General features: G+C 36.5%; 2 protein-coding genes across 3 annotated transcripts; one reads left to right on the top strand and one right to left on the bottom strand.

Annotated features, from left to right (window-relative positions):
- The first annotated feature begins 1368 nt into the window (after positions 1–1368).
- On the top strand, positions 1369–7910 carry ap5b1 (adaptor related protein complex 5 subunit beta 1). Of its 2 annotated transcripts, none has more exons than NM_001326456.1 (3): positions 1369–1475; positions 1573–1717; positions 5033–7910. In NM_001326456.1, exons 2-3 carry the CDS (start codon positions 1574–1576, stop codon positions 7682–7684), a joined length of 2796 nt encoding a protein of 931 aa, NP_001313385.1. In that variant the 5' UTR covers positions 1369–1475; position 1573; the 3' UTR covers positions 7685–7910. The 2 variants fall into 2 exon arrangements, with proteins under 2 accessions (NP_001313385.1, XP_068080194.1); XM_068224093.2 differs by having other exon boundaries at positions 1391–1475; positions 1553–1717.
- An 85-nt stretch (positions 7911–7995) lies between these two features.
- zgc:112255 lies at positions 7996–13120 on the bottom strand. Its single transcript, NM_001020669.1, is given in 5 exon segments — positions 7996–8293; positions 10190–10321; positions 10675–10761; positions 10867–10982; positions 13046–13120. Coding segments are annotated over 5 exon segments (570 nt in total). The 5' UTR covers positions 13095–13120; the 3' UTR covers positions 7996–8107.
- Between the last annotated feature and the right edge of the window lie 430 nt (positions 13121–13550).

Raw genomic sequence — 13550 nt, 5'->3', positions numbered from 1 at the left:
TTTAAATTTTATTTAGGTTCTATATTCGTAAGTGTACATTTTTAAATCGCAAACCTATTTTCTAACAATTATACATGAGATGAATAAATACTTAATCACAATTCCAGGTTAATTAAAAAAATAGAAACACTCAAAACGAATAGAAAAAGGTTTTTATATTGCCCTCTTTAGTAACCATCTCTTTATTATCCATTATATCTATCTCTAGATTTGATAACCAATATATTTTTTTTCTATCGTTTTTCTGCTCTTGGTTCTTTTTTTACTGGTACCATTGCAAGTACAATTGTTATTGTTGTTAATGCTGTGTCCTAAATATATTTAGCTTTTGTACCTACTTTAAATGTTCAAACAAAGCATTTGCTTTTCTTTCTTAAGAAAGAAAAATTCCAGGATTTACACAAGATTCAAAGGAATGTAAGCTAATTAAACAAACTAAATGCATACTTTGCCATCTTCCTTTATTATGTAATTCAGTCATGTGAATTATTTCATTATAATTACTTGAATTACTTCAATGGTAAAAAAAAAAAAAGAGAGAGAGATAATGAGATAATGAGTAAGAAAATAATTTGCCGAAATTAAATAAATTCATATACCATTTACGGTTTATATTATTTGTTTAAACAAATATGAATATAATCATGTAACTTAAAATATATTATTAATTGTAATATAATGAGAATAGGAACTCAACGTTCATGCACATGTGAAATTATGTTATATAAATATCTAACTCCCTTTAACAATGTGTATACTATTATAAAGTTAATTAACTTTGATATTCAAGCAAATATATGGTGGTAAATATGGCATTTACTTCTGCATGCACATATTGCAACTACATTTCTGTTGTTTTGCAGAGTTTAACAATTTTGTACCATGTTATGTGTAACGTTACTATCATAGCATTTTACCTCAACATGCATTGAGATCAAATTCAGAATAATACATAAAGAGTTAAATATGCAGCAATATGTTGATAATAAATAGTTACCTTATCTTAGAAACCACGACCTTTTGTTTAATTGCAATATATATATATTTTTATTATTTCTAATTATTTATTCAACTGTCAAATTTAGATTGATTTTGACCTACTTTAAACACCTAAAACACCACAAGATGGCAGTAAAACCCGCGACAAAAAGAAGGTCACATTACCCTGTCAAAATACAAGCCCGCCGTTTCAGCTCATCAATGTAAATCTAAATAATTTGAGGGTAAAATGAAAAAAAAAAAGAAAATAAATTAATTGATCTACCAACCTTTAAATCACATTTTACTCATTTCACAGAAATAATCTGTCATTATTATTACAGGACATGACTCATTGGTGACTTTTATTTTAAAACACACGGCTCACTACCTGGTTTATCATATGACAACTAGGAACACATGATCTTCAGAGACGTCAACAGACGGATGTTTAAATCCATTTGCTTTATTTATGTTTTTACGGTGTGAACTGACAGGTGAGTCGTTGTTTTGTCAATGCGGGTGTGCGTTAATTAATACATTTTTAAGCGCCATTGTCACGCACATACATAAGTGCTCCTGTTTAATCTGCAGAATGACTATCGCGGATCTCTGGGATCAGAGAATTTCTGCCTTTCTGCTGAGTCCATCTCAGTTTTTGGCCACCAGCACCTCTGAGATTTTCCTGGCTGAACTCCTACACGAACTGCGGAATGATAAAATCAATGATCAACTTAAGGTAATGAAAGCAGACGAACACTCGTTTTAAATCATATTCATGCTATTGTTTCCTAAATAATAAGTAAGTAAAGGTTTATTTGTATAGCACTTTTAACACACTAAGTTACAAAGGGCTGTACAATATAATAAATCCTGAAAAATAGTTAAAAGAACACATATCTATTAAAGAAAACAAGTTAAAACCTATATTTTACAGTCTATGGTTAAAACCCAAGAACAAAAACACCAATGTAAAACCAGCTCACCAATTAAAAGCTTGACCAAAAAGATGCGTCTTTAAATGCTTTTTAAAAAGTTCAACTGATCCCAGAGTTCTCAGTGCTAGACGGAGACCTTTAGTCTTAGGATGAGCTCTGGGAATGGCTAAAAGGTCTAAGGACTACGTGAAAGATCTTGAATATAGAGCAGCGCTTGACCATCCAAAGCTCTATATGTTATCACCAGAATCTTAAAATGTACTCTAAAACTAATAGAAAGCCAAGAGTAATGCGTGACCTCCTACTGGTGCTGGTTAAAAACCTCGCAGTTGCATTCTGCACAACTTGCATATGATCCATAGATGTGTTCAGATAAGTAAACAAAACATTAGAATCCAACTGTGAAGAGGTAAAGGCAAAGACAAGCTGCATCTCTTCCTCTGAAGCAATATTTCGGATTTTTCTGATGTAATAATAGTGCACGTGCATAAACTGACTTCAATATAATTGGTTATTAGGGGAAAAATGCACATATATATCATGACAAAAATGTGTAATCTTAGTTTTATTAACAATCTTTGTTATAAAATTAATCCTGTCATCATAAATATACTTTTTGGTGTGCAGTAATTTGTCCAACGAATAACTGTGGTAATGATATTATCAATTTAAGACCTTTTGGGGCAATTTATTGTATTTTATAATGCTTATTTAGTAAAATAATAATATAAATGAAAGAATGAAATATACCAATGAAATATTATACCTTTCAAAGTGTGGAAAAGGCTCCATTTAGATATTCCTATGAGGTTTTATAATCATTTGTTGATGTTTTTAATAAGTAAAATAAGGTTTGCATTAAATATAAATCTGCATATGTTCTTCAACATAAACTTCTCACACATTCCTATCTATCCTATCTACTTATTATGTTTTTAAAAATAAAAATATAGTTTTATAAAATCCACACATCAGCTTCATAATCATGTTTTGTTTCATGTTTTAGACAATGTTTGTCAAAGTAGGCAAGTTTTGTTTACCACAGTCTTGACATTTCTTAACTCGCTTATTAAATAAAAAAAGATGCAAAACCCCAAAAGAAAACACCAAAAAAACGAATAAAATGAAAGTGGATAAAATGTTGAGTCATTTTTATGGTAAACACAACAGACATTGATTGCATCGTCAAAATTTGAGGTCATTTATATATTGTGTAAGTCAATATTAGGGCTGTGCGATTAATCGAAATCGAATCGCAATTTTCAATTCAATTCAATTCAGCTTTATTTGTATAGCACTTTTACAATGTAGATTAGTAACTGAAACAGTGTAGTTCAGTTTTTAGTGTTTAAGTTCAGTTCAGTTTAGCTCAGTTCAGTGTAATTTAAAATCATTACTGAGAGTTCAAACACTGAAGAGCAAATTCATTGATGCGTGGCTCAACCAATCTTGAACCATGCGAGCCAGTGGCGACAGCGGAGAGGGGAAAAAAAGTTCACCTGATAGGAGAGTGAAGAAAAAAAACCTTGAGAGAAACCAGACTCAGTTGGGCACGACCATTTTAATTTCTACGCTGGCCAAAAGTCTTGTGCAGAGCTTCAGTCACCGCGGTGGAGGCTGAAAGCTGGCCTCAGCGAAGACTTGTCTGTTCCTGGAGCATCACTGGAATCAGACTCATGTTCTCCACCCCCCATGACCACCAGCGCAGCAGCAGCTCAGGACAATTTTAAACATTGCAATTAGTTCATCGCAAGAGGCTGTGATATGAAATGTATCTTCAATTGCCCCCGCCCAGAGCAAATGCGTGACTGACGTCTGTGTGTGACAGTCTTATGCTGAGTTCAGACTGCGTGATTTAACCCCGATTTTGACTCTGCGACAGGTTTTGAGAAATCGCAGACAAATGCTTGAAATCCCAGGCAAATCGGTGCTCGTGCACGTGAGTGACAATCACACAGTATGAACTATCAAAGACGCAATCTGAGACAATCGCCGATGCCCGTGAGATATTTGCCGTGCTAAATATCTAGAGCTGTTGGCAATTCAAATCATGCAGTGTGAAATGAGTTTTGACTGAAAATAACGTCAGCGATCGCCTACAGCCAATGAGAGAGCAGCATTCACTTGTGCGTGTGTGTGTGTCTGTGTACCTGCTGGCCAGCGGGAGGCTGGGGGAGAAGTTAAAAGCGCTTAATTTTCATTTTATTTGGACCCAAGATATGGAGGAAAAACTAGTGGAGGTTTGACAGGAGCCCCCATGTCTGTTTGACGTTTCATACAAAAAGTTAAAAAAGAAAGTTGAGGAGAAATGGCTAATTCCCTTCAAACCCAGGCGAGCAAATATGTACATTTTCTACCCCATTAAAGGCTTCTTTCTCGTTATGTAGCTAATAACAAAAGCTATACTACGTGTTTTTGGCTGAGATGTAGTTTGGACGAAGTTGTCGACGATTCTTCCTATAGTAAAGTCATGCAATGTAAAAGTTCCTGTCGCCGATCCATCTTGCAGTGTAAATAAAACAGCGACAAAACGCTAGCCCAGATGGTCATGCAGTGAAAACATCTGCGACACGACTACTTTGAAAATCATGCAGTCTGGACTCGGCATTACTAGCTAATTGAGTGACCACACTTTTGTTCTGCCCAATTGGCTAGTAAGACTGTCACACACAGACGGCAGTCACGCATTTGCTCTGGGCGGGAGTAATTAAAAAATACATATACATTTCATATACATTTATGCAGAACGCCCACAATAACAAGAAAAAATAAAACAAACGGAAAAGCTTGGACAAGTGGGATAATGGCTTCTGCTGCTTCAAAATCATTAATAGATGAATTAATATCAAAGAAAAACAGCACTGGTAATATGGGAATATTTTGGTTTCAGTCACAGACACCAAACAAAAGTACAGAATTAAATCACAAATCAAATTAAAATATCTGTCAAAAAAATAAAAAATCTCAGATATTTTCCCTAAATCGCACAGCCCTAGACAATGCAGTCATAATTGTGACAGCCTCTGCTGTATCTAGCTTAGTTGAAATGGTGTGCAACATCCCTGTACCCAACATACCTTTGTCTAACACTGTTATTTTCCCCTTTTTATTGTAAGATACTCCTTGTGTCTGCACTACTGGAGCATCCAACCATTCTCTGCCCCTCTGCCTCAGTGGGAGAAGAAACGGCTCTCGAACTGCTGTCCATCTTTTCCCAGACACCGCAGAAGTCCATCAGCCTCAAGTGTAATGTCATGCTGGCGATCACCAATGTGATAATATGCACTTCCTGTTTGGCCACGCACACAAAGATGGCTGAAGACTGGCTGGACCTTTTATTTCAGACGATTCAGGACACCAATGACTACAGATGCGGTCAATCCCAGCAGCCTTTAAGAGCCACTGCTTGTGACTGCCTACGAGAAATGGAAACCTGTAGCCCCGGTCTTCTTTCTCAAAAGTTGGAGGCCTTGTATCTTCTCAAACAGCAAGAAACTTCAGTTCTGCATCAGTCCTATTGTATTCTGTATACACTAGGATTGAAGAACGCAATACGGATCTTGACGAACCAAAAAGAGGTTACTGATTTCGAGTTTAAGAGCATATTAGGAGGAAATGAAGGGTTTGCATGGAGAACTAATCAGAATTTCTTGCCAATTAACATGATAGTGCAAGTCCCACAGTTGCCACAAGGACTGGATTGTAAAGAACTCAAATCGATAATGTCTTTACTTCTGGAGGAGTCCTACCTACTAACACCAATTTCCCAGTCTTCCCTAATGAGGGATCTTGTAGAAGTTGTTGCAATGGTGCCTGGACTTTCTCCAACACTATTTAAATCGCAGCTTCTGCGACTGTTTGGCACAGCAGAAGTCGTGCTCATGCATGCCACGCTCTTCATGAAAGACACCTTCACAGATAGTCTTTTCACCGCTGAGGATGAGAACTTTCTGCTTAAGCGTCTGGTGGGATCAGCCCAGCATCCGCTCCTAAGAATTCCCGAAAAACTCTTCTACATGGACTGCATCCTGCATTTCCCTGAAAACCGACCTATATCTAGTAGTGGTGAAGAATGTTTACCTGTGCTGGTTACGCCACGTCTTGCAGCATCTCTTCTCCCTACGGTTTTCAATGATAGTGCTACTATGCTCTGCAGACTGAACCTTCTGTGCCTGGTGCACCTTGAGGCAGATGAGGGTGAAGCGGATAAAGGAATCGCCTACCTGTTCGATCACATAATGGCACTTTTGAAAATCGTAGACAGCGATGGTAGCAGAGAAGTAGTCGTGACGTCTTTCAGGGCATTGTTTATTTTTCTCAAGCACTTCAATGGTATGGAAGAACTCTCGGAGAAGCTGATCGACAAATTACGTGATATTTATTCCAGACATTGCAGACTTGCTCCAAATCTAATTGGCCTTGCAGATCGAATTCAAGAGTGTCTAGACGACCCCATCTGGTCGGTTAAGTTGTTGAGAGGACTTCAGAAATGCATTATGGAGATGCCTCCATTGCAATTGACGATTCACAATTTGAGTTGGCACTTGAAAGTCTTGAAAAGAGTGGCTAAAGAGGGTCAGATCACCCAAAGGAACACCATTTACCTTCTTCTCAACGTTCTCATCAACTCTAACTTGTGTGAACGAGGCAAGTGGCAGATTGGAAACGCAGTTCTTGCTGTTTGTCGCAATCTTTTGGAGCACCCTTCGATTGATCAGGTGTTCATCGAGTTGGCAGATCTTTTGCAATACATTTCAGTTAATTACAATGACACGGACATCAAGGACCACGCTCGCTTCTACTACACATTGCTAACCAATCTTTCATGGGAAAAGCTGACAGGGGTTCTTGCCAAAGGTCCTGATGGAGGACGTGCCAAAGAGCGCTCGCATTCAGCAATTATGGCTGAGAGCGAAGGGATTGCGAGTAACCTGACTGTGTGCAAAACTGAACGGCATGTTTTGCAACTCATTAAAATCCAAGATAAAGTCTCGCAAAGCACTTCAGAGAGTTCTGAATCATTGGAGGATACAGGAGAGGCTAGGAACTGGTTGGAGGTTTATCAAGAACAATTCCAGACACCTGGTTTTGGTTCGGAGGTCACTTTAAGGTACAACCTGACTCATGCAGAAGAAACCGATCCTTTATTCGATAGAGTCTTTTCAATCTGTCTGCATTTTGAGTTTAAAGATTCAAACTACGCAAAGGTGAGTGACATACATGTACCATGTGTGTTTAGAGACCGAAAGCCTCCTGAAGTCAATGTCCAGCTTAAACCATTTCAACCCTATCCAACTACTCTATGCTTCAGTGCAATGTTTACCACCCAAGATGGACGCTCATGGCACAGCCAACTGCCTGACGTGAGCATTTCATTCCCAGAGATATTCCTACCTCTACCTATAGCTACAAACGCATCAAGTGCATGCAGAGAGCAAGTGTTTGATCACATCTGGGAGTCTGCAGCCTCTGGGAATCCTGACAAATCCGCCATTAGTTTGTTCTGTTTTAAACCCGGAGATGAAAGTCTAGCCGATCTGATCAAGACACATTTTCAGGGTTACCTGATTACAGATCAGCAAAGTGAACGATTTTGGAAAGTCTTGTTCTTTCTTCCACCGATGTGCCATGTGCTTTTGAGAATTACACAGGCTGAAGATGCCGTTCAGGTCAGCATCGCAACGGACAATTGGGAGCTATTACCGTTTGTGAACTCTTACCTCCGAAACATTACTGATGATTGTAGCACAACAGTAACAGATGGCTAAATGGATACTTCGCAGTTTACACCGATGATTTTAAACCAATTAAATATATTTTATTAGTTCATTATTTTGATATAGCAAATTTCTTTTTGTATATTAAACCTTTCACTAACGTGTCTTTAAAAATGATATAGGTCCACATTATACTGTTTCGTGTGTAGGAAGCAGTGCTTTTTTACTGCTTTACCCAAAATCAAGGTACTGAATAAATGATTTAATGAAATCCAAATGCCTAAAAGACATTAGTAGTTCTTAAATAAAAAGATGCACAATTAACAACATATTCACAGGTCGAGTAGTGACAAAGCAACCCATTCTGAAAAAATGAATTTGAATTTAATTTGTGTTGTATATTAACAAACAACTCGTATATTTTAAAACCAGGTGGTCATTATTTAAGATTGTTCATGAGTGTTCTATGTTCTCTCACTGTGAAAGGCCTTCGAAATTGGGCTCTGTGCAGGCTGGCAGAGCAGTCTGTCTATTTAACAGTTTGTCCATGATGCCAATTTCAGCGTCCCGTTTCTCAACGTCTTCCTGAGGTGTCCAAGACATGTCGTGTTGGAGTTTGTATCCGCCAAGAAACTTGTGAGGACAACTGGCACCCCATTCCTATAAGAGAGTAAAACAGTATGTGAAATTAGCTGTTAATTATTGTACTTTGCTTCGGTTATGCCTTGTTGGAAATTCATGAAGCGAAGGCCAGGAGTCTCTGGATGTAACTTTAAGCAGGACTCAATATTAAGAACTCAACAAAGTCTGACTAAGGCAGTTAAATTGTATTTATAGGCATTCAACTGGCAGTCTTTCTATGTGTCTCAGGAATGACTGCTTAACAAATATGTAAATGGCAAAGCAGGAAGCAACCCTAACTATGAACTCAAGCAAAGATAGCCCCTTTAGGATTACAGAACCAAATAGTTCAAGCCACACCTGTTATGAAAACTGGTGACATAAACATTATTACACAGCAGGACTGGCCACTCAGTTCACCTTAGGAATGATTAATATTCTTGCGTCACACGTATGGTTCGACGCAGCCTTTCGTGCGGTCGCATAGCCCTCACCATGGCTGACGCCGACACTTACCTCCCAAAAAATTTAACTAAAAGCTGCAACAACACATATTGCAAGCTCTGTGATTGGTTGGCTAGGTAGCAGGGACGAGTGTGGGCGGTGCTGATAGTTGTGAGGCCAATGGAGTGATTGTTTACAAGTGTCGAGTCCCGTAAAGGAGCTCCGGATGGATTCTTTTGTTTTGTGTTTACCTTATGATTAAAGATTTTGCTCGTCCGCCGGTTCCCGTCTCAGAATAAGTGAGTTTAAGCTACTTGTGCATTAAGGTATTGTTTAGAAAAAAACAAAACACCTGTGAAGAAACTCGACAGAGGAACATAAAAACCTACTGCCATCAAGTGTTTCGGAAGTGTTATTGCAGAGCAACACAAAGAGCATGCTGAATTATAAATGCACGACTACGCGCAAGGTAGACGCCGTGGGTCACAGCGATTACTTGACGCAGAAGTAGAAACCAGCATTTAGGGTGCAGTTGGCCAAATGATTAGGAAGTTGGACTTGATTCTCTGTCCCGACACGAATTGAAGGTGGGGGAGTGAATGAAACGCACTCTTTCCACCTTTGATACCCAGGTCATGTGCCCCTTAGCAAGGCACCTAACCCCTCACTGCTATGGTGTGCACGTCGCACTCGATTGTGTCCACTTGGATGGGTGAAAAGCAGAGGACCAATTTAACCTTACTTACAAGACTTGACAATATTGTATTGACAGTATTCTAATCATACTCGACAATACTCACTTCACTTTAGTTTTATGTAATGTTATATCAGAAGTAGATCTTAATCAGATTCCTAAAGGGACAGTTCTACCAAAAGATTTAAACTGACTCACTATTTACTCACCCTCAAGCGATTAAAAAACCTTTATTAGTTTCTTTCCTCTATGAAACAGGAAGATGATTTGTAGAAAGCTGAAAACCTGTTATCACTGACCTCCATGATAGGAAAAACCAAACCTATGAAAGTCAACGGTTACAGCTAACGGTTACAACGGTTTCCAAAGAAAGAAACTCAAACAGAGTTGGAAGTAAATGATGACAGAATTATCATTTTTGTGTGAACTATCCCTTTAAATTTAAAACAAGTAAGCAGCACATTTTAAATGTATAATTCTTTAGTGCTATTATTTTGTTTCTAGGAAGACTTTTTTTTTGATTACCATTACTAGTCATCACCAACCAATTTAGATTACACTTAATTACACTTATAAAAATGGATAAAACCAAAGCTTATATTCCCGCCTGGTATTAACAAGTGTTTTCAGTAATCCTACCACATGGGATCAGCTGAGATGCATTACCATATACACTTAAAAATCTTAAAATCTCTGTGATGAACTCTTCTATTCCATTTAGTCATGCTTTACATCATTATCAAGGGAGAAAACTTCAACTGAAAAAGTGGAAATGGCTCTTAGAGACTCAAACTTACCCGTGGAGACAAAATGGAGAAGTACCGCTGTCCCGATTCACGCATGTAAAGATAATACATGTTTCCTGGTTTCTTCACAACATTGCAGGCAGCGTGGTGAAGCTCAGCATCTTTCCTAGCATCTTCCAAAACCTGAAGAAAATAAAACCTTTCATCTAAAAAATCACTTAACCATGTAAAAACACGGCTAATATGGACAACAATATCATGAAACTTTTCCAAATGCAAAGGAAAATGTATTTAGAGCATGGTTGTGAAAAAGTCACAGCTTCTAGTTCAGAAACATTTATTCATTCATTCAATTTCTTGTCGGCTTAGTCCCTTTATTTTAATCCGGGGTTGCCACATCGGAATGAATCGCCAACTTATCCAGCAAGTTTTTACGCAGCGGATGCCCTTCCAGCCGCAACCCATCTCTGGGAAACGAAACATTTATATACTGATGTTTTATATAAATACTCATTTTGCTAACATTTCAATCTCACCTTTCTTGCTTGCTCCTGAAGGTATCTTATTTGATCAGCAATGACTGTAAGTCTGTTGCAGGCGTTGGCTCTGATAAACTCATCTCCCTAAAATCCACACAAAACCCAATAAAACTGATGATTGATGGACAAAGATTACAAAAACCATTTCTGTATCACAAGTGTAATAAGAAAGACAAATGCATCGCTTACCTTCTGCACTTGCTGTGCCAGAGAAACCAGATCCATAGGATCTCCAACCCGGTTAGTCTGGTAAGGACTCACCAGAACCATTCCACTCGGGTTACTGCTGGTCTCCACCAAAGTTACTGTAATATTAGTATACACAGCACAGATGTGTATTTGCATGTAGAATAACACATTGATTAAGTGGAATATTCCCTTTACTACACTGTATTATGGGAATCCAGGATTTCTGGAGGTTTAAGTTAAATTTAAGACTTTAAGAACTTTTCAAGACAATTATGAAAGAAATTTTAGACTTACACAGGGCTAACGAGAAAAGAAAAATAAAATTTAGCTATTCCTTAGCTATATATTTTAAATAATGTGTCAACAATCAAACTAACTGTATTCATACACTTACATAACTTATGTTTTTTTTTATAACATTTTTTTAGAAACAATAATAAATGTATTGACAACAGTCAGTCAGTGTCAACATTACAGGCAGCATGGTGTTGTACTTTGATAGTCATTGGCTGCTATTATGATTTCACTAGTTAGAATTTGCAAACATTACTTTTGTAAAATTGTATTATTAAGGAGAAAGTCTAAATGTGTGAATATAAAACCAACTTTACCTCAATATGTCCCTGATGTAGTTTTGCATCATGGTTTAAAATGCAACATTATAAGTTATTAAATATTGTATAAGTAGGCCCACCCGGAATCTGTGTGCGCAGAATTCCGCAGATTTTTACCCCATTATTAATTCTGTTCATTTACTTGAGTAAATGTGTGTAAATCTATATTCATTCAGTTTTTTTTTTATTAATTTCAGTAATATTATTGACTAATGTGAAAATGTTTATCTGATTTATGTACAATGCAGTTTGTACAGTAATGTTTTCTGTTTTTAACTAGATATATTATATCACAAACTTGCTTTATTTACCAAATGAAGTGAATCTATTTGGATTTGCAATTTAATCATTAAATAAAAGTCCCAAAATAAGTCTGCAGAAATCCACAGACTTTTACCAAATATCCTTTCTGGGTAAACTATACCTACTGCTCGGTTTATACAGTGAACTTTTTCCCAGATTGTAAATCTTCCTCATTCACAACAGTCAGTCAGTGTCGGTGTAGTTATAAGTGCAATTGAACCAATATTATTGTACACAGCATAATTAAACTATATTGATGAACATAGTTAATGAGTAAAACGTGTTAAAAGATTTACTGAGATGTATTGTTGGTGATTGGATAGCTTTACATGGACATATGAAAATTAGGACCTGTTTAAAATTATTTTAAAAGATCTACAACACAATATTTCAGTGTATATAAGACTTTTTAAGGCCTACATTTTAGTTTTTAAAATGTAAGACATTTTTAGACATTTATGATTCCTGCAATTATAATTTATGTAAAATTAACATAGGTACTAAAATAACTTTAGCACAAACTTTAGTTTTGCATTATAGTTTCAAAATGCAACATTATATTAATACAAGACATGTTTAGAACAGATAAAATGTGTAATTAATCGCAACTCATGGCCATCATGCATTTTAATCAATTGACAGCCCTACAATAAATACTACGGAAGACAATTGCAGCTGCTTTCCAACATTCTTCAAAACATCTTCCTTTGTGTTTAACAGAATTAAAATATATGTTAAAGGTTTGAAACAAGTGGAGGATATTAAATTAAGAGTTTTCCTTTATTGCTTTGCTCAGCTCTGAGCTTCCACAGGAATTCAGCAGGAAACTACAGGTACAGTGTTTTGTAAGAGTTATTATGTAAGAAGTTTGATAACCTCTCGTGAGTGGAAGTAAACAACCAGGTTAATGTAGAGCAGAGGTTTACGATGTTTAATAATAATGATAATAAAGTTAAAAATGTACTATTCAAAATATGTTTTGCTAACTTTTATATGAAACTAATTAACCTTTAAGTAAATATCAGTAAAGGTGAGCCAATAACGAGACGTTTGAAAGCTGTCAACTATTAATAATCACAAAATGATTACTTTTAAGCAAACACTTTTAATGAGTTGTTATTATTTTTCATATTTTACTAACAATATGTTAATATTAATCATTTACTAGATTACCGTTAGGTAACGTAGTAAAACAACAACAGCAGCTGCCAAAGAATGCGCTGTAATATGACTGGATTTATCATTAAAAGCATTTGTCTTACCCGTAGTGGTTTTATTCGGTTGGTGTGGCACACTGACACTTCTATCCATGTTTACTGAAGTATTTCCAGCACAATAACTCGAGAACCGCACCGGTGTAACATAAGTCTAGCACGACACGGAGGAGGCGTTTCTAGGGTCCTGTTAGGTTTCCTGCTTTTAGTAGCAGCTGTGTAGTTGCCTGCAAAAAAATAATTGTATTTTAGATATCTACTCGATTAAATATATATTTAATATATGGATAAAATTGTGTACATGTTTCTAAAACAATAATTGAATATTGTAAGACTCATTAACATTCATTATAAATATATATTTTTAAATAAACCGATCGTGCATGTTTAGAGGTAGCCCTCGCGTTAAACATTCAACCAAACGGTATTATCATGTAAAATAGTAGAGAATGTTGTAACGCGAGTAAGTTATGAAAGTGCTGAGTTTGAACTTATAAAACACAAAAATGCAAGTCTGTACAAGTTTATCATTTGTTTATCAAGTTAAATCATT

This window comes from Danio rerio, chromosome 11, assembly GCF_049306965.1.
Source record: "Danio rerio strain Tuebingen ecotype United States chromosome 11, GRCz12tu, whole genome shotgun sequence".
NCBI classification, from domain to species: Eukaryota; Metazoa; Chordata; class Actinopteri; order Cypriniformes; family Danionidae; genus Danio; species Danio rerio.
Note: the sequence above shows the minus strand (reverse complement) of the source record. Positions and strands in the feature narration are given on the sequence as shown.